At 34.5% G+C, this 22,258-nt stretch overlaps 1 protein-coding gene across 6 annotated transcripts; it reads right to left on the reverse strand.

The window, feature by feature from the left end:
• Positions 1–1,159: 1,159 nt before the first annotated feature.
• LOC105111675 (coiled-coil protein) lies at positions 1,160–21,978 on the reverse strand. Of its 6 annotated transcripts, none has more exons than XM_011007110.1 (25): positions 21,495–21,978; positions 19,543–19,710; positions 17,120–17,194; positions 14,892–14,970; positions 14,432–14,496; positions 14,160–14,249; positions 13,936–14,025; positions 13,707–13,793; positions 13,277–13,360; positions 12,155–12,274; positions 11,548–11,576; positions 11,320–11,452; positions 10,115–10,591; positions 9,297–9,841; positions 9,123–9,186; positions 8,912–9,008; positions 8,615–8,781; positions 5,612–5,737; positions 4,830–4,900; positions 3,798–3,860; positions 3,143–3,215; positions 2,168–2,287; positions 1,976–2,053; positions 1,714–1,764; positions 1,160–1,606 (listed from the first exon to the last, which is right to left on the reverse strand). In XM_011007110.1, the coding sequence occupies exons 1-25, from the start codon at positions 21,753–21,755 to the stop codon at positions 1,505–1,507; spliced, it is 3,315 nt and encodes a 1,104-aa protein (XP_011005412.1). In that variant the 5' UTR covers positions 21,756–21,978; the 3' UTR covers positions 1,160–1,504. The 6 variants fall into 6 exon arrangements, with proteins under 6 accessions (XP_011005412.1, XP_011005411.1, XP_011005413.1 ...); XM_011007109.1 differs by having other exon boundaries at positions 3,798–3,863; XM_011007111.1 differs by lacking the exon at positions 14,892–14,970 and having other exon boundaries at positions 3,798–3,863; positions 14,432–14,491.
• Positions 21,979–22,258: the final 280 nt, after the last annotated feature.

Genomic DNA, 22,258 nt, shown 5'->3' on the forward strand with positions numbered 1-22,258 from the left:
ATAAAGGTTTTTTAGGGTTTGTAAGATCAATCTTTAAAGTAGACATGACCACAGATATGCCTTCTTATAATACATGTAGTAGATTGAATATGCAAAGAGGGCAATGCATCTAGGGTAGTGATTGGCTTGGGGGTGCATCTACTCATTGAAGGTCTTGTTAGGCTCTATAAACATCTTGTGTCCTAAATGATTAAGATTATACGGACTAGTTAGGCCATCAAGACTTTGACGATCTCATCCTAGCCTTGTCTTGAGAAATAGTACATGGACCATATGATCGAGGGTATAGACCCCCGAGCCATCAGCCACCCCCTTCCCTAGTCTTGATGGTTTGTCTAACAGCCATTCCTTGTTTCACAACAAAGGTGAAGTGCTTCTCATAGCACTCTTTTACCCTGTTCGTGTATGGTTGGGGTGATCCTTGTGAGGCTTTAAACGTGCATCACCCAATCATTATTTATTAACCTTTCAATTATCTTATTGTCTTGCTTGTCTAGGTGTTTCATTATAATGGTTTGCCTAGTGTTGTGACCACGTGATGGGGCTCAAGCCTAGAAGCCTAGGGGTTGGCTTATGAGCACGCAAAGGACTGTTGCCTTTACAAGGCCACGTGAGAGAAGAACGCCGAGAGGTGGTGCCAATATAAGGCCAAGAGGAAGCCACTTTCCACCATTTCCTCACTCTCTCTCTCTCTCTCTCTCTCTCTCTCGGCGATTTCTAGTTCACACTAATTTTTATCTTCAATTTTATCGTAGTACTACTATCTGTATTGAAGAGGTCAACTTAGCTGAGTCATTTGTCATTGTCGGGGTTAGGAAATACAGACGCCCTGATAACTGGAAAAAACATCCTCTAATAAAATACGGTGCATGAAAATTACAGTGAGCTATGATGAGCTGCGAACAAACTATTCCTGGCGGGTTCTTTCTACCGTACAGCAAAATGGTTCAGGAGTGGTCAAATTGCACAGCATGATGCAACAGGCAAGAGGAAAAGCAAGAAAAGGACGCTATTATCTTGATTTCAGACACTGGCAATAACAAATGAAAAACCATTAACCACGGATATGCCTTGCGTGGCAAAGCAAGCCATTTTCCCGTTCATTAGAGGGCTATGAAAATTAGAATAAAATAAAATCAGCAAAACGCGAACCAGAAAAGACTCCAAAAAAGACCTAATGGTTTTGCAAATCTTTAATTCTCAAACGTTCTTTTGTTCTTGATCAGTTACAAATGGGCACCTCGATCATAATATTTGCAGCCATGAGTAATTGAAATAAAATCTACCCACGAATTCATTATTGGCCGTATAATGTGATCCAAAATTACATTTGATATTCCCCCATTGGGAAAACCATGTATTACAAGATATACAACCTAACATAATCAAGAAGCAGGGGAATAATATGCAATATACACCATTCATGTTATAAAAAACATATATATTAGTGGAGTGCAGGATTTTATATACCCAAAACACTAACATGACTGTCTCAAGTCACAGCTCACTCAATTTTCTCGATCACTTCCAACCTGGTTTTTCTCTTCCAACCTTTCATTGCAGCAACGAGATTGATCAACCCAACAATTTGATTTTTAGTGTATTCCTGCGAGGAAAAGTGTAGTTGTATTATTAAAAGATAGGTTGAAATAGGTGTTGAGCATGTTAAGAACAATAAAACAATTCCTCGGTTCCAGTGCAGAATTTTCTTACCGGGTGAGCACGAGCCCAGTGTACATACTCGGTTTCTGGAAGGTAGTAGGCCTGTACGGGTCGAGAGAATGAAAATTCCAATTAATAATCTTGATAGTGAAAATGTTCACCAGGCATTTCTAAGTGAAACGAGTATCCAAGAACCCAGGAAGATGGGTTGACCAAGCAAGCCTCAAGGCTCAAAGATCACTACTAATCATTTCTCCTCCAATATCTTCACATGTTTTTAAGAAATTGTCTCATTGAACACGCTAATTCTTACCTTAATGAAAGTTTCAACCATTTGTAATTTTGGCTTAACATTTATGGGGACAAAATGCTGGAGGCCATTGATCAAAACCTGAAAGGAATTTAGATAGCACTTAAATTATCAATTCTTGAGAGGTGCAAAAGGAGCTAGAGGCAAAATGGAAATCTTGAAAAATATAAATTCCTGTTGGAGTTTTGAAAGAACCTGAAGATCTAATGACATAAGAGCTCGTCCTTCATCACTACACCTCTTCACCCGTGATAGACCTTCTATGAGGGTTTCAGCGACGATTTCAACACCATATTCTGAAAGACGGTCTTGTGCCTATGAAGATAGAAATATAGTTTAGACTAGTTTGTTGTTCAAGTTTTGGGACATGAGAAACATGTTTATTAGTACAAAATTAGAACAGAATCATAACCAGGCAGGCGGAAGCTATTAGCAAAATAATATAAATGAAGATATTATTGGATTACGAGAAGAAAATAATACAGAAGTCCTCCGAGACAAGATGTAGAAAAGTACAGAGGAAGAAAGCAAAAACATAAAAAAACAAAAAAGAAAGTACGGTAGTCCCACAAAATAATTGCTCTAAAGACACCCCTCTAACTGCCCCTAAAGTAGAAGACTGAAGTCAAAATAATTGCTCTAAAGACACCCTCTGAAGATCTAACTGCCCCTAAAGTAGAAGACTGAAGACCACAAGTAGATTATTCTATCCCTCATCTGTTGCCTTGGAAAGAGTAGTACTGAAATGTTTTTTGAACTGCTCTTCATTCATACATTTCAACTCACAGCAAACATTCGTGAAGTTCACATTAAACATCCATGACTTGCATGCTTTTCATTTTTAGATATTTAGATATTTGTTTCCTCCTTGGTATAATCACAGGATTTTTAGAGCAAAATAATACAACAAAATTATGCCATTTATGATGAGGTAAGGCCAATGATTGGGAGGATTGTTAACCAAGTGTTTACTACTAGTAAATTAGCCAGCCTAAGAAACCCATTTATTTATCGGCATATGTGCACATACAAATTTATTCAAAGTGCTCGTGTATTATCCAGAATGTAAAACATCAACATCTTTTACAAAATGATGAGCATCAAGTTGTAAATTCTGTATTCAAAATTTTACAAAATGCTGCTCCTCCTGAGATGTGAACCAGCCATTACCTCTTTGTGAATTCCACCATGTGCAAGCCTCGTTTTATAGTGCTTAAACTCTCCCAAAAGTAAATCAACATACCTGTCAATATAACTCGAATGGGAGGGATTATAAAGTGATAGCAGTATATTCTGATGGATAATTGTTGTAAAAATATGCTCAGTACCTATTAAAGAATTGTAAGAGATATCATGTAGTCCACAAATATCTAGTTCCATTAATTAACATGGGTCAAGCTAAAGTGGGGGGAGGGGGTGTCACAGAGGACATAGCACAGGAAGCAAGGACCAAGGTCATGACCAAAAAAAGCTCCAAAGTAACGTTTTATTATCATACAAAAACTTCACCCTAAGCCAACCAGAGTAGGTGAGCAGGCCAGTGAATCAAAAACTTCAATTAATAGCACAGAATGCAGTACAAATATTATTAAAAAAAAAAAGAGGAAAATTGTAAGAAGTATATTTTTTTTAACATGATTAGAAAATGTTGCAAGCTAACTTACCTTTGATTTATGAAATTAACACACTCAACACACAGTTTTAATGGAAAAATTACAAAAGAGATAGATGATATCTAGGTCATTAAAAGCATGGAAGTTACAACATGCTCGAACAATATAAACAAGCATATAATTATAGTAAAAAAGGAGAGGATGAAACATACCCATTATGCTCTAGACCAAGCTCTTTTACTTCCCACTTAGCATTAGCTATCCGATCAACATACCTGCTAAAAAGTGCTTTGCATCAAAGATGGTAGCAATGAACCAAACAAGATTTTTGACTGAAAGGTAATGAAGAATCCAGTGGAATCTTGAGTTTTGATTGTATTTTGCTTGGGAAACTGATCATCTGGTATACAAGCAGGCATACAAAACCAGCAAGTTGAAGGTTTCTTAAGCATGCAGTGAAATCAAGATTAGTTGTTTTATCTAGGTACAGTTACCAGGATGTCTTCAACCTGACAAATAACTAACATTTTTTGTAAACAATCCCTATCACAGATAAAGCGATTAAAATCTGCATTTGCTTCATGTTTTCACAGCTCACCCATTTGATGCTGCAAGTCCTCCTATAGCTGAGTTTATTAAAGTCAGAATTTTGTTGTCTCAAATCCGGTTAAAGAAATTTGCTTTGTTTGAGTTTCAAGACTACAGCTTCCATTTCTGATTATGAACGTTTTATCTAATTACCAAATATATTAAATATGATAGTTATGCCAACTTCTCCCAGCTGAAACTTTCATGCCCCGTAAATAGGTTTTCTTTGCACATTATCCTGCATCATGCTTCACTTGTCTCCAAAATTTGACTCATGATCCATTCACAAGCTGTGATTTTTATTTAAGTGGAAGCAGGCTGTTTCCATTTTATGTTATTTTCAAGTTTCAAGTGCTAGTAAGGTTGCTTGTATTATTGTTATTTGACTTCATTTGATATAGGAATTAACTTGCCATTAAAAAGGCTGCTCTAAAGAACCTTTGAGCAGTTGACACAGATTAGCAGTTCCATCAAATGTATCTTAAATAAACATAAAAGTCACAAGTTATCATCCGCAACGAGAAATGCTGTTGGAAATGGCTTTGGGCATCCAATAGGGCTTCATTAAAATTATTCAGCTCATTAATCCACAAGAACATCCGATGATTTAATTAATACAGAAGGGTTCGATCAACATTATTCAGTTCTAAACTTACCCGTTAATGTGAAGAAGTAATCTTGCAGTGGTCCGGTGTAAGTGCTCTATAACATCTGGTACAGAGTCCACCTGATAAAAAAAATAACTTACTTGTCAATATAAAAGGAATGAAAATATCTATTTCTAAATTAAGGACCGAAATAAGAACATAGTTCATGTAAAAACCATATAAAAAAAACAACTTATAAGGAAAGATTACCCCTGAAGTTTAGTAAACAGGTATATATGATTGTCCAAACTTTGTCATAGGACAACTTCACTTATTAGAGGGTTGAATAGATGAAAAGAGAATAGAAAGAGCATGCCTATTCAAGTAACGGGCAAGTTTTATGGTAAGAAATGAAGGTTATTGGGGGGCGATCAAGTCCTCCCTCTCTCTTAACCAACAACAATCTCAAAATTTAGATGCTTCCACTCAACCATCATTCATTTCCTTTTCATTGACCTAACCCAATACAACCTAGCAACTGGAACCATCTGAACGTGGTGCACACATGGATAAATAAGTAAACTCCCAGGCTCTAGTATTCAATTGCAAAATTAATTTACTTTCTGAAATTCAGATGGTTTTCCAGCTATATTAGAACATGGAATAATACCCAGACAAACATATTTCATACTAGCATCCTTTTCTCCTACAGCATATAATAATGTCAAAATATATGATTCCGAATATCCAATTTAACAGCTCATTAATACAGTATCAAAATAATTTTCGAAAGATTTCAAAAAATTATGGCTAATAAAAATGCTCAAAAATACAGAAACAAGGAAATATACCACAAGGACAAAAAAGTCTTCCACTATAGCTGGATTATTCTGAAGAAGCATTGACTGAAGATGGGTTTTAGATCTGTGTAATATTTGAGCAACAAGAGATATGGTATCAGCAGCAGCACATCTTTCCTGCAACACAATTATCTATTACTGTAGGCATACTGATTACAGAACAGCTCTTTTGTAAATCCAAACAACCAAATTTAGCTGATAGCAATTAAGAGTTTTTAATAATCAAGAAGCCACTGCACATTCATTGTAGCTATATATGTATTCATACACATGCATCATATGACAACCCATTGTGATGCAAGATCTGCCTTTGATAATTTTGTTCTACAAGACTGAATCATAATGTGATAAGTTTCCATGTACAGGACAGCATGATAATGAAAGTGACAATAATGGCCAGGGCACATCCAGGAGAGTCAAAACTCCAATAAACTTGCCAAACATTTTACAACACTAATTTCTTAATATATATGAGCTCAACCTTCTCAGCAGGGAAAAATGCTGCCAGTGCCAAGGCCAGAACAAAAGATCCTTTTTCTTAGAGAAAATAAATGTGTCCTGTGTAACAGAGGTGGATGATTCTCCTTATGTACGGATGGGGGGGGAAATGCACTGATTTGCTTTCTACAATCAACGGCATATCATGAATACCTAACAAGTTATAATTGGCTATTGCATGACCCTACTTCAGTGAACATCATGAACAGTTATTATCTTTATCCTGGTCTCTATGCACTTCAAAGTCAAAACAGTTGCACTGGGAAGGGCACACTCTCAATGTCTACTTTGATGTAGGAAGAGAGAAGAATTAGAAGGAGAGAAGAAAAAAAGAGTCAAAATCAAACAACGAACGTTAGGTTACACAATGACCGACGGGTAGTTCACAAATGATATCCATACCAATATCACAGACCTCATTACTATTAATCTTGATTTTTTTATTTTTTTTATTTATGCGAACTTAGTTTTAAGTGTACCATGCTAAATTGCTAAAAAAAAAATTTATTTTTCAGAACTTCTTAGTTTCAGGTGTACTAAGCTAAATTGTTAAATTATTATCATATAAATGAGATAAGCAAGAAAGTATTTTTCATGAAATTAAGAAATTAGTTATTTAAATTTTAGTATTAGTATTTATCTTTTCTAGTGAAATTACAATACTAAGAGCATGTTTGGCTGTCTATTTTTCTAACTTTTATACTTTACTTTAAAAGAAAACAATAAAAAAGTGTTTGATTAGGATTTTAAAAATCAATTGCTTAACTTTTGAGAGTGGAAGGCTAATTTCATAAAAAAAACATGTTAAATATATATAAGCTTCCACTTCAAAAAGCATGCGAAGTGATCATTTTGAAATGTAAGGCTGATTATTTTATTTAAAAAACTAAAATAACCTTAAATATTTTAGAATTAACGAACCCAAATCATTTTTGCTTTATATATAGTAATTAACTAATATTAATTACAAAGTTAATAACCTTAAATATATTAAAATTAACTAATCTTAATTATTTTATTCCAAGTATGTTAGTTTTTAGCTATAATTAAATTATTTGACTATCATGTTTACTAAAAAAAACCATGTAAGGTTTTTATTATTGTTTCTTTTAAACTTGCTTTTATATGATATTTGTGTTTTTTAAAAAAAGAATTCATTTCTTAAGCAATTCATTTAGTTTTTGAAAGAAAATGTTTAATTTTAGTTGTCCTTAATGGTAATTTAATTTAAGTGATTTTACAAACAACACAACATAACAATTCATTACCAAACAACTTGATGTGTTTCATCAATTATCCCAGCACAGCAGAGGTCAAACAGAATCTAATACTAGCATGAATGCCAATATAACCAATGAACCACGATCACAAACAAAATTGCAACTGTGATTCTAAACCAAGGAAGACAAAGTGCAAGATAACAGAAGGAGATGATGCAGGACCACTTAGGGGCAGTTCTGGAGATGACTTTTAAAGGCTGTTCAGGGTTGTGTATAGAGGTTTGAATAGTAATTTTAGGAGATTTTAGGCAAAATCTTTCACGTGTAAATGTTATAGGGTTGATTAGGTATGCATGAGAGGTTGTTTGGTCTATTGATGAGATGTTTTCAGGTTAGATTGATGGGGTTTTCTTGGAAATTGTAGAAACTATTCACACTAATAGGTTTCTGAGTCACACCTAAAGGATAGAAATACCTAAGCTTCACACCGATGGTTCTTAAAAGGTGAGAGATTGAGTCACACAATCAAAAGCAAATTGCTAGAATTTTATTCATCAAATGTTATTAAAATATTGAAAGATCCATTATATAGGTTGATATAGTACTCAAGGGCCAACATGGACTTATTTTCTATTAAGAAAATACTTATTATCTATTTAGAATAGGAAAAAACTAATAAAGGTAATTACTTTAGAACTAGTAGAATATAACGTAACGAACAAAAACTAAACTAAGACAATTTTCCAGATTTCCCAGCAGATCAGGATGTTACAGATATAACCGTGCCACAAAAGAACATTAGTTTTGCTTCTTTTGATATCTCCATCAGGGAAAACCAACTGAAGAAGAACTATAGGGATGGAAAACAATCTATTTATCTATTTATTGTCAGTCCCCTGATAATCAAAAAATGGCTCTTGAAACATAAGAAATAGAAGCTTTTATATAATACAACCATAATTGAATTATTAAATAGAAAACCCAAACCCAACACTACTAAATAAGAAACAGAATGCTTTTGATAAAAACTACTCGACAGAAAATATATAAAAAAAGAGGCCCGAAACAGTAAAATTTATAATTAACTGTCAATAAAAAAATTATTGAAATTAAATTTAGAAGTCTTTCATGGTTCTCCATCATCATTTCTTTGAGAAACAAAATTTTGATTAATTCAAGTAAACTCTTGTCTTGTGTTGGTGGCACACAATGGATTGGAAAATATTTCTCTATTAAGAAAAAATTTACTTTTGCAAAATTATTCTTGCATAAATACCTTGAGACCAAAGGATGTGGAATGATTTGGAGGACTAGCCGGTGTTACATCTCCATGCATATATGTACTCAAAGACGTAGGGGATGAGGATGAAACAGGGGTCAGCTGAGGCTTTATCCATTGGTCACAATCTTGTGTAATTCTGGATATAGCAGTCTTCAGCCGATCTGTGTACCACAGACATGAATTATGGGTACTTAGTTCAAAATAGTAGCAGCTGATTAGGGGTGAAGGAGCATATCAGAATTGATCAACATGGGACAGGATGGAATTTTGGAGGAAAAAAGGAACCCTTACAATTGAGAGGGTCAGATTTTCCATTTGAATTAGAGTTCTGCTGACCAAATGTTTCAAACACAGAATAGAAGAAAATCTCAAACAACTGGCATATACCCTGCAAAACTATACTGAATCAGGAAAAACAATTTAGAGGGGAAAAAAACTATAGATTTTTTAAGTTAAATATATAGAAGACAAAAAAACAAGAAATGTAGACAGTATAACATACCTTAAAAAACTCAACATTTACTATTTCTAGTTTCTGCATGAACCTTGCATATTTGTCCATTGATCTAACATGCACAAATAAACACAGCTCAATAAAGCACAATTATGTATAGTTGCAGATTATAATATCCACGTACAAATAGTTATCAGTTAACAGCACAAAATGGCTTTGCACCTGAGAAGACAGAGAGATGATCCTGTCTGTGCAGATATCTCATCATCTTTACAATGTGAAAAGTTACTTTTAGGAACTTTTGGTTTTGAAATTCGACTTGGGAGTTGACTGTCCTCATCAATGAAGTCTGCAAGAAGATCTTCATTTTCATCTTCTGAAAAAGGAGTTCCATTTTTATGACTTGCACCACCACTATGGGGAGACGCCTGATCACCGTGATAACTATCATTAGCATGTCCATCATATTCACCAGCAGTTGCCCCATTAAGCAGGGATGAACTGTGGCCTTCCACTGAAGTGGAGATTATTTTTGGCGAAAATGGATTTCCACTTTTAATCCAAGAGGTAAATCCACTCTTTTTGATAGTGGCATCAATGGAATTCACTGATTTGTTAGAATGATGCAATTTTACATTTGAAGAGATACCGTGAGATGGAACTATCAGGGCAGCCCCATTGCCAACAAGTCCAGCAAAACTAATTGATTGGACTGTATCTGGTGGCAATTTCAGCCAACTTTCCTTTTCCAAAACCATTTTGAGTGCCTGAAAAAGTTTTAAAAAAAAATTATATTGTTTTTCCAAGTATTAGATATTCAGAATTTAGATAAGAAATTTTATTAGAATCACATAAAAGCAAGTTATGTTAATGTGACAGGACAATAAATAAGAAACAAATTGAATTTATTGACTAATAAACTTTACTTCAAAGGGGGGTAATAAAGCTCTGAAGGTAAATGTATCATGCACCTAACAGAGCAGGGATATGAGCAAAGAAAACTAAAATTGTAAAACAAACTAACCCTGGCAACAACTTACATGAATATTTTGCCGATGAAATGCAAGAAAATAGTTTTCGCATACAGCCTTCAACTTCTGTCTGAACTCAACTGCTTCAACTCCACAGAAGGCTTCCCCGGCCAAGATGAATACATTCAAATCTTCGTAATTTTTCAAGAATTGGTGTGTGCTCATAGAGCTAATAGCTGCAGAAGAAAGCAACACTGATACTCGGCTTGTTGTAAGCTGCCAAAGATTCTTTCGCCCTCGCTGAAGAGTTTGTGAAACAAATGCTGTTGCATCTTTTCGCAGATGATACCAAGGAGATCCACTTCTTGATGCTTCACTGCCATTACTTCTAGTTTCATCTGCATCAAAATTGGAATCTAAATACATGTAAGTTGTTGTAGATTCCTCGGTAGGAGATGAATCAAGCATTCTATCTAAAGATTCACGGGGAGATCCATTGCTTCCTAAGGAATCCTGCTTCATGTCAGATGTTTGGTATGCCAAATCCTGAAAACCAATGAACAAGTTTTGAGGATAAATGAGAGAAACAAACACGTGAACAGAAGAAACAACTGACATTGCAGAACCAATGTTATTTATAACACTACATAAGAAATACAAAAAATACCTTCTGACTAAAATAGATTCAAGGGTGGAAAAACTTGTCTCTGGTAATCATGGAAGCTTTCCAGCTCACACTGCTTTTATTATCCCCGTGATTTCGATTAACAGGAAAAAAAAAGGTTTAAGAGGCTAAAGGTTGTTGTAAAAGATCTACATTTAAATTGTTTAGCTTCATTTCATGTAAGAATTCTAGGTTTTCCGGAATTAATGCGCCTCATCTATGATTGGTAATAATGTCTCCATAAAATGTGTAGTCAAAATGAGAAAACAAAACCAAAATTTACTATTACTATAAAAAAAACTAAAAAAGAAGGCACTAGATGCAGAAACAACGCACAAATGATTAACAGTCCAATATGATCCATTAAATTAAGTGACAATCAACAACCGTTACACTTCTAGTTTAGAAACATATTTAAGCAACCATCCAAAGTTTACAAACAAAAAAATGGATAAAGGATAGAAAGGGAAAGAAAGCTTTAGGATACTCAATTTAACCATCAATGTTTGCAAGCCCTGACCTTGTTGTGGAGAGGACTGAAAACATCCCATAAAAGTAAAGAAAAGGAAAAAAAAAAATTAAACTGGGCATATAAAGAATATAGTCTGACCTTGTGCTCCAGCCGGAAGTTCATTATTTCATGATAGGAACTAATCAACCTGAATAAGACTGCTAATGTTCTCAACAAACACTGCCTGAACTTAGATTCAGGTATCTGAAGGCTTAGATCGCTGTAGGTAAGTCTGGAATGAAATGCACAAAAATATTATGTAACATATAAAAATAATTGAGTTATGATGGATTCAATACAGAAACAGTTAAAGTGAAAAGAAAGTACCTACTGTTCTGCATCTGTATTTCCAGATCCTGCATAAGTTAATCAGTTAACTGAGTAAAGATTACCTTATGAAGATAGTTGACATTAATTTCCATGGAGGACTATGAAAGGAAAGAAATTTTGAAGGGGAAAACCCTTTGAAGAAGTTGAGATTTTAAACAACCTCAACGCATGCATCAATATGCATGTAGGTGCAGAGAGAGATTTTGGACTTGAAATTCATAACTGGGCTATCTATATCTTGCCCACTACTGATTATCTGAAACTAATTTCACTTATAAAATCATGCTCCATCTGACCCAGAGAAATTGTCATATTCGACTTTTCACACATATTAATAATGTTATTAATTGATATTCCATATCAATAATTTTATCCATAATTTCTAAAGACCCCCTTTCCAATTGTAGTAGGTCTCCTGTAAAATGAGCTTTGATTAGGAGCACTGTAGGAAAATATGTGAGTCTCCTGTAAAATGAGCTGTGATTAGGAGCACTGTAGGAAAATATGTGACTTAATATTTCGACCAAACAATCATTTTGGGACAAACAAAAATATAAAGGCAGACAATTTCTTTGGAACAGAGGGAGTAATTGGTTGTATGTACCTCCTGCACAGTATTCTTCAACACAGAGTGGGTTTCTGATAAAACTTCCTGCATATAGAAGCTTTGCAACTTTTCAGCAAGACCAGAGATATCTCCAATTAAAGCATATGCATCAACTACCTGTACAAATTGTAGCAATCTATCATTTGAATCTTCAATTTTGCACACTGCAAGTGGTTCTACTGATTCTTCAAGTTCAGTTTGCCAAGATAACATACTTCGAGTCTCTGACTACTCATTTCTATTATTCATAAAATAAGGGGGATTGTGAGAAAATGTAAAACAACACGAACCTAATACAAGGGTGAGGAGAGAAAACAGAAGTTTTTTTTTTTAATACTACCAATCCACAATTTTGTTGCAAAAGTGTTGCTTGTTTGGGTGCACATGAGCTGATTCAAAACTCAAATACTAAAGTATGGTAACAAGAGAATAAAATGTTAACCAAAAAGAGGAGGAAAAGAACATGGTTAGACAAGATCAAGAGAAAGCTATCATTTTTTCTCTCAATGGTCTGATAGTTATGCAACAGATACAGCTAACCACCTCCAGAAAACCTCAGCTGAGCTAGAGGAGCAAACATGGTTAGATAAGATCTAGAGAAAGCTATCATTTTTTCTCTCAATGGTCTAACAGTTATGCAAGAGATGGAGCTAACCCCTCCACAAACCCCAAGCAGAGCTAGAGCAGCAAAATCCATTCCTCAGTTTCTGATACAACGCCCCAGAAATGTTAACACTTAAACTGTCATTTTTCAGTTGATTGAGGAAATGACGTCCCGAATCCACAATGATGGTTAAATTAAGCATACACATGACATTCTATAATAATCATCTTGTGAAAAAAAAAAAAACTCAGTAACAGTTAAACTACCAGTTTTCAATTGATAGAGTAGATAATGTTCCAAATCCAGAATGATACCACTAATCATATACATGAAATTTTTTAAAAATCTTGTGAAAAGAAAAAAGCTATAGCAAAAACCAAAAAAAAAAAACACAACATATAGCATTGAATAAAACAAACCACTTGTATGAATAAAGTTACATGAAAAAAAAAAAATATATATATATATATATACACAATTTTGACAATAATATGAAAGTTGAATAAGATACTGACTGTTATATAACTCTCCTCCTTGAACTCCTGGCACACTCCTAGCAAAAGGGCATCCAGTTTTTGAAGGGTTCTTCCCAGCCAAACCTGTATGAAAATCAAAACCAGTTACAAGAATAGGGAAAAGTTGCTCAAGTATAACTGTCTGTCACCAATGTGAGCTTCAAGTCACAATAAAAGGCCAAGACATACAATCAAATGGCGAAATAATGAAGCATGAGAACGAAAAAAACAGGGAAACAGCAACAGTGAACTTGGATTTCTTGAAATATGCATTATAAATGTAAGACAGAAAACAAAATAAGACTAATTTGGTTTGAATGATAGATGCGTTTTTTGTTTAAGCCAAGAGAAAAATGTATTAAAATAAAAAATAATCACAAAAGCTTGATAAAGAATAGTAGTTGCATGTTTAATTCTAATTTATATTCACCTCAACCCCACGGCTCATCTCCTGTATTGCTGGAAGCTCTGAGAAACTATCTAATAGCTGTAAATACTCGGATAGGACTTGGAATGCCTGGGAGAAAAACACAATTTAGTGGAATTCTCTGACACAACAAACAAGAAAATAGACCACATTTTTCGCAGAGAAGGAAGGTTGGGAACTGAAGTCCATAACACAATAGGATACCACTAGCAAAAAAGATGCATTGACCAACCTTGCAGTAATTTCCTTCTTCAACCAGGGATTCAAGTGCCACTTGCATGTCCAATGCACGACGAAGCTCAGTTAATACTGCAAGCATATCCTGAAAATGGCAAAGGTGATTCATACCTATCAAATGCAGCTCCAAACATCGATATATTCTTGATTGAAAAAATAATCCAAAAAGATTGAAATGTTCAGATGTTATTACTAAGATATCCAGGAAGATGAGCATACCAGGAGTGTTTGTTTCCTTTTGGAATTAGTATTCACTACAAGATCCCTAGAAACCTCATTCATTGATGAAGTCAGGTGCCTTCTACCATTCTGCAAAACAAAATGATGGATATCCAGATCCAGAAAGAGAAGCAGTGGTGACAATAGCATCCTCAAAAACACACACCCACATCATGAATTTAGAAGGAAAAAAAAATAGATGCATTTCTTACAAGTATCCTTCTTGACTAAGGCCTTTTAATCATTAAGGAAAACACCGCAGGAATGCTTACCATGCAGATGACATTAGCAACCTTTAAATCTTTCTCTACTTCCCTCACCAAATTCATCCCCTTCACTGGCCAGAAGCAAGTATAAACATCTCATTCAAAAGAAGGACTACAAAGACTTTTTTCTATAATTAAAATTTTATAATTTCACTCCAAGCTTTCCTTACTTGATCAATATAAATGCATGGACAAGGGAAATTACTAAAATGACAAAACTTAACTACATTATATAAGTTAACGTCAAGGTACATGTACAACAGCATCACATCAACTCATAAAAGTGCCGAAAGCATTTAATGCACAAATGGGAAAGGAGGTTAGCAAAGATTAAGAATGCAAACCTTCTCAAGATAACTTTGAATTAGATATGTGACAATTAATAAATGTACATGCAAAACTTAATTTGATCAAAAGAAATATTAGCAAAATTTTCATGTCTAAATGAAATCTTATAACGCCTTACCCATTACTTCATGATGCTCCATGACATGAAGAGATAAACGCTCTGCTACTCTGTCTAGTTGAGCTAATCTAAGTGTGGCCTACAAAAAGAAGAATCCACATTGAATTGCAGTCAGCTAATTGCAGAAAAATATTTGAAAAAACAATTCTTTGAAAAGATAGTGCAACAACATATTCTATATGGTAGTTTAGACTGGTAATGAGCCTTAAACATGAACAAATAACTATGGCATCTGCAAGAGCGTGGAATTCTGTGAGTTTAAAAGAGACATGCACTGGCAGTACAAGAAAAAAATATAAGCCATAATAGTAACAAATAAAAGCATGAACTCCATAATCACACTCTCAACAACATTATACTTGCCCTCGAGTTGTATAAATCTATTTACAATGCACAAACACAAACACAAACTAAAGAAAGAATGATCATGGAAAACTCCTAACTAATGTCATGCTTGTGCAAGTTGAACACTCCTTAAATGCACATGCTTTCAACCACATTCTTTAAGGTACAGATCTAAGTATTGAAAATCACATTATTTATCACTATCACCCTAAAGATTTGAATGAGCTATAACTTTAGAGTATTTGCAGTACTTTAATTAACTGAACTGAAATTAGTTCAGTTCAATTTCAGTAGTTTACATGATGTGGAATAAGCAACCTAAAGCAGTGACAGTGGTTGCAGATGGAAGCGGTGACAGCAGTGTTGGTATCAAACTTAGCAAGAAAGCTGGCATTTACTAATATTGTCTGACTCCTTCATCACCATTTTGTCACCAGTTACCATCCCTATTATGACCACATTACGTCTTATTGTGGTGCCATCACTGAAACCACAATAATCAAGATGTCTTATGGCAATAGCATTGGCAATAATGGTAGCAGTGACAAGCATAGAAATAAATGTAGTTAAGTGCCAACTTCGGTAAGAATGGTGGTAGTAATTGATGGAAGTGGCTGCAAAGGAGAATAGGACTCAGATAAATATATCTCAATTGTTTGCAGGGATTTTTTTATTTTATTTTTTGGGGGTTATGGATTTTGAATTCCATGAGAAATGAAAGTCGAAAATATTTAAGGTGATGAATTCCCAGAAATTCTAAATTTGTGGCTGTTGTTTCCAATACTTACCCCAAATTAGGTTCCATGCACCACCAGAAATCAAACTAATGTGAAATCAACTAATACATTTAACATGGAATTGATTGTGGTTAGAATGCATGGCACAAGAAGCATCCAAAAAGCATAATAATGTGGCAAGGCATGCCTCTGGTATCATCCATTGAATGAACCGGTCCACTTTAGGTGCCCAAATACTAGAAATAATCCTCACGGAAATGCAGGCAATGTAATGGACATTATAATCACTATGAAATCATCATTATATTCTTAGTGAGCACCAACAAGAGCAACAAGCATAGGAAACTAGCTCAAGATAACCAAAGAACACTTATAATTTTAGGTTTGTTTATAAAGTAGGTCACATAATGTATGTGAGTTAGAATATCAATAAAAATAATGATAGGAAAATCCCAACAAATATTCACCAATCAGGTTTCAAGGCATATTATTTTCCCTGAAGAATAATGACTAATCATCAAAATTCAGTTATGGAAAATTACATAAATTTTGGGCCAAGCTAAACACCAAAGTTAACACATCATATTTTACACAGACAGTCTCGAATATTCCGTCTTTTAGACAAATAAAAGTAGAAGTAGATACTAGTTACAAAAGAATGTTAGAGAACTCCTCCAAACTTTCAAGAATCATCAGTAAATGGGCAAAAGAGTTAGTCTGCGTACTCCAACAGTATAAGCCCTTCCGTTTGCATATTTATGGGGTCCATGGATATTTATAATAAGCAAACCCCACGTATATGTGGTAGGAACATACTCAAAGAGTACCGGATATTTCTCTTCCATTTATGTAAGTGATGTATCCTTCACGAATTATCTAACATGGATATAACATGACAGACACAACATTGCCTGGTATAATTTACATGCAACTTTTAGGCCACTTTGTTTTTATACTGTTCATGATTTCATGATTGATTAAGACAATCATTTCTCTACATGTAGAACATACAATGATGACATTATAATCCTACATACCATCAGATAACACAAAAGAAAGACCATCCAATTACCATACAATATTCAGCCACATCCTGTGAATACATCCAAAGAGAGTAAAATATCAATGATATTTTGCTAGAAGTACCTGTTCCTCAAAATACGATAACTCATTTTCTTCAGATGGAACATGCTCTAGAATATGCCTAACTGGATCAAAATCCTGCACATGATGATGCCCAACAGCCTTTTAATAAATCAGCACAACATTAGCTCAATGCATGCTCAACCACCCATATTCTAAGAAACAGATATAAAATTGAAAAGTTCTGTAAGAGTGTAGAGGGCAAAAGAAATTTTTTTATAAACGAACACTATATCAACTAACTGAAAAGTACAGCAAAATCATGTTGTATGGTGACTCATCTTCCAAATCATGAAAGCAAAGAAAAGAAGAAAAATCATAAACAAGTAGCCTGAACCAGCTGAATATCATTATCAGTCAAGGAAATTCCCCCAAAAGTACCAAGCATGAAACTGAAAAGTAGAGAGAAAAGCTACACATCCCACAAGAATTTTCCCCAGGTGAACTGATTCTTAAAAGTTATAGCATTATCTCCAACCAAGTTCTGAATAAGACAGCAGAAATGGCACATTCCAAAAAAAGTCCTAAAAATCTTTCCTTTCCATAAAACCCACTCATCGTTCGAGACAAATACAAGAGTGGTGTCGTCCAAAAACATTATATGCTCAGAGTTACATATAATCCTTCTTAAGTTGCAGAATCAGCACCTACAAAGCAACTTGCCGAGAATATTAAGAAAACATCTTTTGTTCATTAATGTCAGCATGTGTAGCTTGGTGTTATGTAGGATTAAACAAAAGCATATATAGCATCGCCTCCTCAAATGGCTGTCTGCAAATAAGGAGCTGTCATAAAGACCATGCTATTCTCAACACAAGCAGTAGCGAGGTAATTTTATGGTAACACAAGTTTGGATAAATAATCCCAGTTTTGGCACCTTATTTAATATCTTCCTTCTTCCTTGCTAATAGAAAGGACTTGGTAGAACTGATCTATAAAGAGCATCACTTCTAGCTCTCAAAAGTACCCCTTTCCCCTGGGTTTCATGATATCAGAACCACTGTAACTAGCAATGACTGAGGCACGCATCTCTCTTGTGGCTAGACAATGAGTGATTCTGAGAGACTCCACTATATTTACACATACAAGGCTATGTCCACAAGATTATCTGTGGCCAAAAATACATAAATTAGCTCATTTCTCTCAATTCCTCAATTGGGAGCCTTTTTATATTTGTTTGGTTTATCCACCCACAATTTGATAAGTAACAGCCAACATCAAAGGCTACTCGATCAATTAAGAGGCTGCATCCTGGGTTTCATGATATCAGAACCACTGTAACTAGCAATGACTGAGGCACGCATCTCTCTTGTGGCTAGACAATGAGTGATTCTGAGAGACTCCGCTATATTTACACATACAAGGCTACTCGATCAATTAAGAGGCTGCATATTGTGCCAGTGCGTCCACGTTTTACCGTTATTATCTAATAGGTTTTTCTTTCTTGATGTTATCAGATATTGAAAGCAAAAGGTTCAGATCCTCTCCTCATCAGTATTATCAAAAGCCAACTTCACCATTAACCACTCATGTCTACAGATCTCAAATCAAGCCAACACAAACATCATAGCTATATATAAAACACTAAACCAATATCCAACTGGTTCAGGAGCAAATGACCATGAAATAATCATGGCATTTGAGGACCATGTTGATGGTGTCATATGGGAAACTTTTTTATCTCAAAAGGAGCTATCCAATCTTAAGATCCTTAAAATGACATCACCATTTGATTTGACAAATTGATTAACTCTACAGACATCTGCTAGTGGTGTGCGTGTGCGTGTGTGAAGAGAGAGAGAGAAGTGATTTTAAATCAGAAAGTTACTGCAGTCTACTCTGCTTAAAATACTCTGCAAGTTTGCTTTAAAAAGTGATAGACAAGGAAACGGAAAGAAGGCAAAAGATCAATGTGATTTTCAGTGGTTGGAGAAATGAGACATTTTGAGGCTTTGGAATTCAATTCTTTTGTGTGATGTTTTTCTAACTTTTCAATTCTTTAAGCAGTTTATTGGTGTAACGTGGATCTGCTAGAAGTGAAGTTGCCACTGCTGCAAGAAATTCACCTTTTTTTCTTCTGATTGTGCTTTTCTTAATGAAAGTCATTCAATTGTTTACTTTCAATTATCTTGCGACATTAGACTAGTAGAAAAGAGACAGATAAAGGTTAATGGAAAAATTCCAAAGGGAGTCAAAGGTTTGAGCATTTGATACCATGATTGATTAAACTCTCGCACAAATAAAAAAAAAAAATTGAACACATATCATGAAGATGCGGAGTAAAGTAGAAAAATAGCTAGTGACATTCTACCAATAATTCTTGCTACAAATAGACTAGCAGCATTTTCTGACAAATAAACCATGTTCATAAAAACAATATTGACATGCTACATAGAAACAGAAGAAAATCTAAAGCACATAGGAACCTCTTCATAGAAGTCTTCTTCCAGCTCCTCCACCATGTGACGTTGTGGTATGCTTCCATATATTGATCGTAGTTCTTCAGAACTTGAAGGAAGATTAAACCGCTGATGAGGAGGCATTCCTGCAAGCACGCGAGCAACAGCAGCTGCTGCTGCAGCTCGAGCTGGAACCTGAAAGGGAAATAAGAATCAAAATCTGCCTGTATGACTTGTATAACTTTAGCAATTTGAATGAAAGATCTCCTCATAAACAGTGAGGATAAGTTAATTCCAGAGACTGTTACTAAATTTGTTCCGTGAAAATTATAGTCTGTGTGAATTGTTCAAGGGATGTTGAGCCAATCACTCACAAGAGTAATATTTTTCAACCAGCTCAAGATTGAACCAAAGAAACCTCTTGCTGGTGCTGTGGCACTAAAACACAGAAACTGAACACATTCATGTTTCAGAGATTCAACTCTTGATAATATTTTCAATTACATTTTAGAATGAAAACGGAGTTTTCAATTGATAGAATATGATGAGAGCTACTGGATGGGCGTTTACATAATATGTTGAACTGTTTATGAAAATATTCAGAGTTTTTACCAATTTGCTGCCAGAGTTCCACAAGAAAGTTGGTTAAGGAGAAGTTGAAAGACAGGGAGAGAGCTAGAAAGAAATAGATCTTTACAAAACTCTACTAAAGAGAACCCATAAAGAAAAACAAGAAACCAATAAGCATAAAACGAATCTGTAAAACAAATAACCAGAGTATTATCAACAAATTATTGCTCCCAGTTCCAAAGATCTGAAGACTTTATATTAGGCTCCTTGAATTGGTCAGAATAGCTAGAGGAATTAAAGCAACCCTACTGCTGTAATCAGCACACAAGTGGGTACATCTCCATGTTCATACTTCAACTAAATATATAAGCGTCCAACCAATCCCCTTCATTGTAGATATGCTCCCACAGCATTGAAGTAAAAATGTATAAGTGCCAATCCATTCAGCTGCCCTTTTATTAAGGAAAACCCGACTGATGAACCTTTTTTAACGAGATTGTCAATAGTCAACATAATCCCACACACCAGTTCCTAAAAGAACAAAAAGAGAAGGGGGAAGAATCAACCTTAGAAGGAACAACTGCCTTCCAAATAGGTTCAACAAAAGATGGTTCTATCAACTCCAGCTTCCCCGTCAAAAATTTAAAAAAAAAAAAAAACTCCTCCAATAACAGCATGATTAATAAAACCCTTTCAAGACTATGTGCTTGTGTGGGAGTGTGGTAGATATTACTTTTCAAAGTGTTTTTCGTTTTAAAATGTTTTTCACTTGAAAATACATCAAAATAATATTTTTTTTATTTTTCAAAATTTATTTTTATATTAGCACATCAAAACGTTTCAAAAAGACAAAAAAAAATCAAAATTAAAAAGAATTCAAAAATTACCTCCAATAAAAGCAATCTTTCTTCAGGAATCTCCAATGCATCACAAAGCATATCAAGAAAAATAGCATTTATTCCAAATTTCAAGGCATTTCTAATAAACACTTTCCCACAAACAGCACTAACACCTTTAGAGTTAAATAAAGCATTCACATCCCTAACTAACAAGAAGACCTGAAAACTACTCCGATCCCTAACTAACAAGAAAACAGAAGAATAACTCCTCTACTAGCGACATGCCCCATCAAGAATCGAGCTAAAAGGAGTAACATTTCCACTACAAGCGGCACAAAATCTTTCAACCATTTCTGATAAATCTCTGTAACGCATACCATCACCCTTATTCACCTCATTCGAGTTCCAACCACCCAAAAAAAATATTTCGAAGTTCAAGAATTGCATTGCGTTGCTAGGATTCACAAATCACGATTAAATAAAAAATATATATAGAATTTAAGCTTTCCAAATAGAAATAATCAAAATAACAAATACAAAAGGCATCAATTTCAAAAACAAAACGGATACCTCAGGTCGATCAATAGTGAGAGGCAAGAGACCGAGAGATCTAGCAGAGCGAACAGAACTCAAAATCTTCTCACCAACTTTAGACAAATCCATTCCGCCGCTGCTTCCTCCTCCTCCTACTCCTTGTAACAATAAAAACGGAACCAAAAACAATAATCTGGAGCGCTCAAATCCAAAACCGACACCGTCTTCTCCTGAATCAGCATTTAACAGAAAAGGATTCCCGAATACGCTACCGATTGAGAACAGATTTGGCTGCATTTCAACTCCGAACTCTGAGATCTAACCTCACTACTGCTACTGCTACTGCAACAATACAACATTTTAATTAAACACTGTGTGTGTATTTATTTAATTTTATTCTTTCGATCGAGATCTGATAATTCCTTTTTTGGATCGGAGAATGTGAGTTTTCTTGGGAGTGAATTTGATTTCATGTTCTCTTTTTTTTCCTACTATTGTATTTTTTATAAGGTGTTATCACGTATTTATCTTTCGAAGACTTTTTCGTAGTGTTGGTACCTGGCTGACCTTTGAAAAATGTTATTAGTGTATATATAATTGTCACAGCGGTTATTTTACTCTTTAAATTGATTTTTATTTGTAAATATATAAAAAAAATATTTTTAACATTAATATATCAAAATAATATTAAAAAATAAAAATAATAATAATAATTTTTTTCAAAACCATTTTTCAAACCTAAAAACAAACACTCTTAATTTTTTTTCATAATTATATGTTGGAGTATGTTATTTAAAAGT

The sequence above is a fragment of the Populus euphratica genome, unplaced genomic scaffold (genome assembly GCF_000495115.2).
Source record: "Populus euphratica unplaced genomic scaffold, PopEup_1.0 scaffold305.1, whole genome shotgun sequence".
NCBI lineage: Eukaryota > Viridiplantae > Streptophyta > Magnoliopsida > Malpighiales > Salicaceae > Populus > Populus euphratica.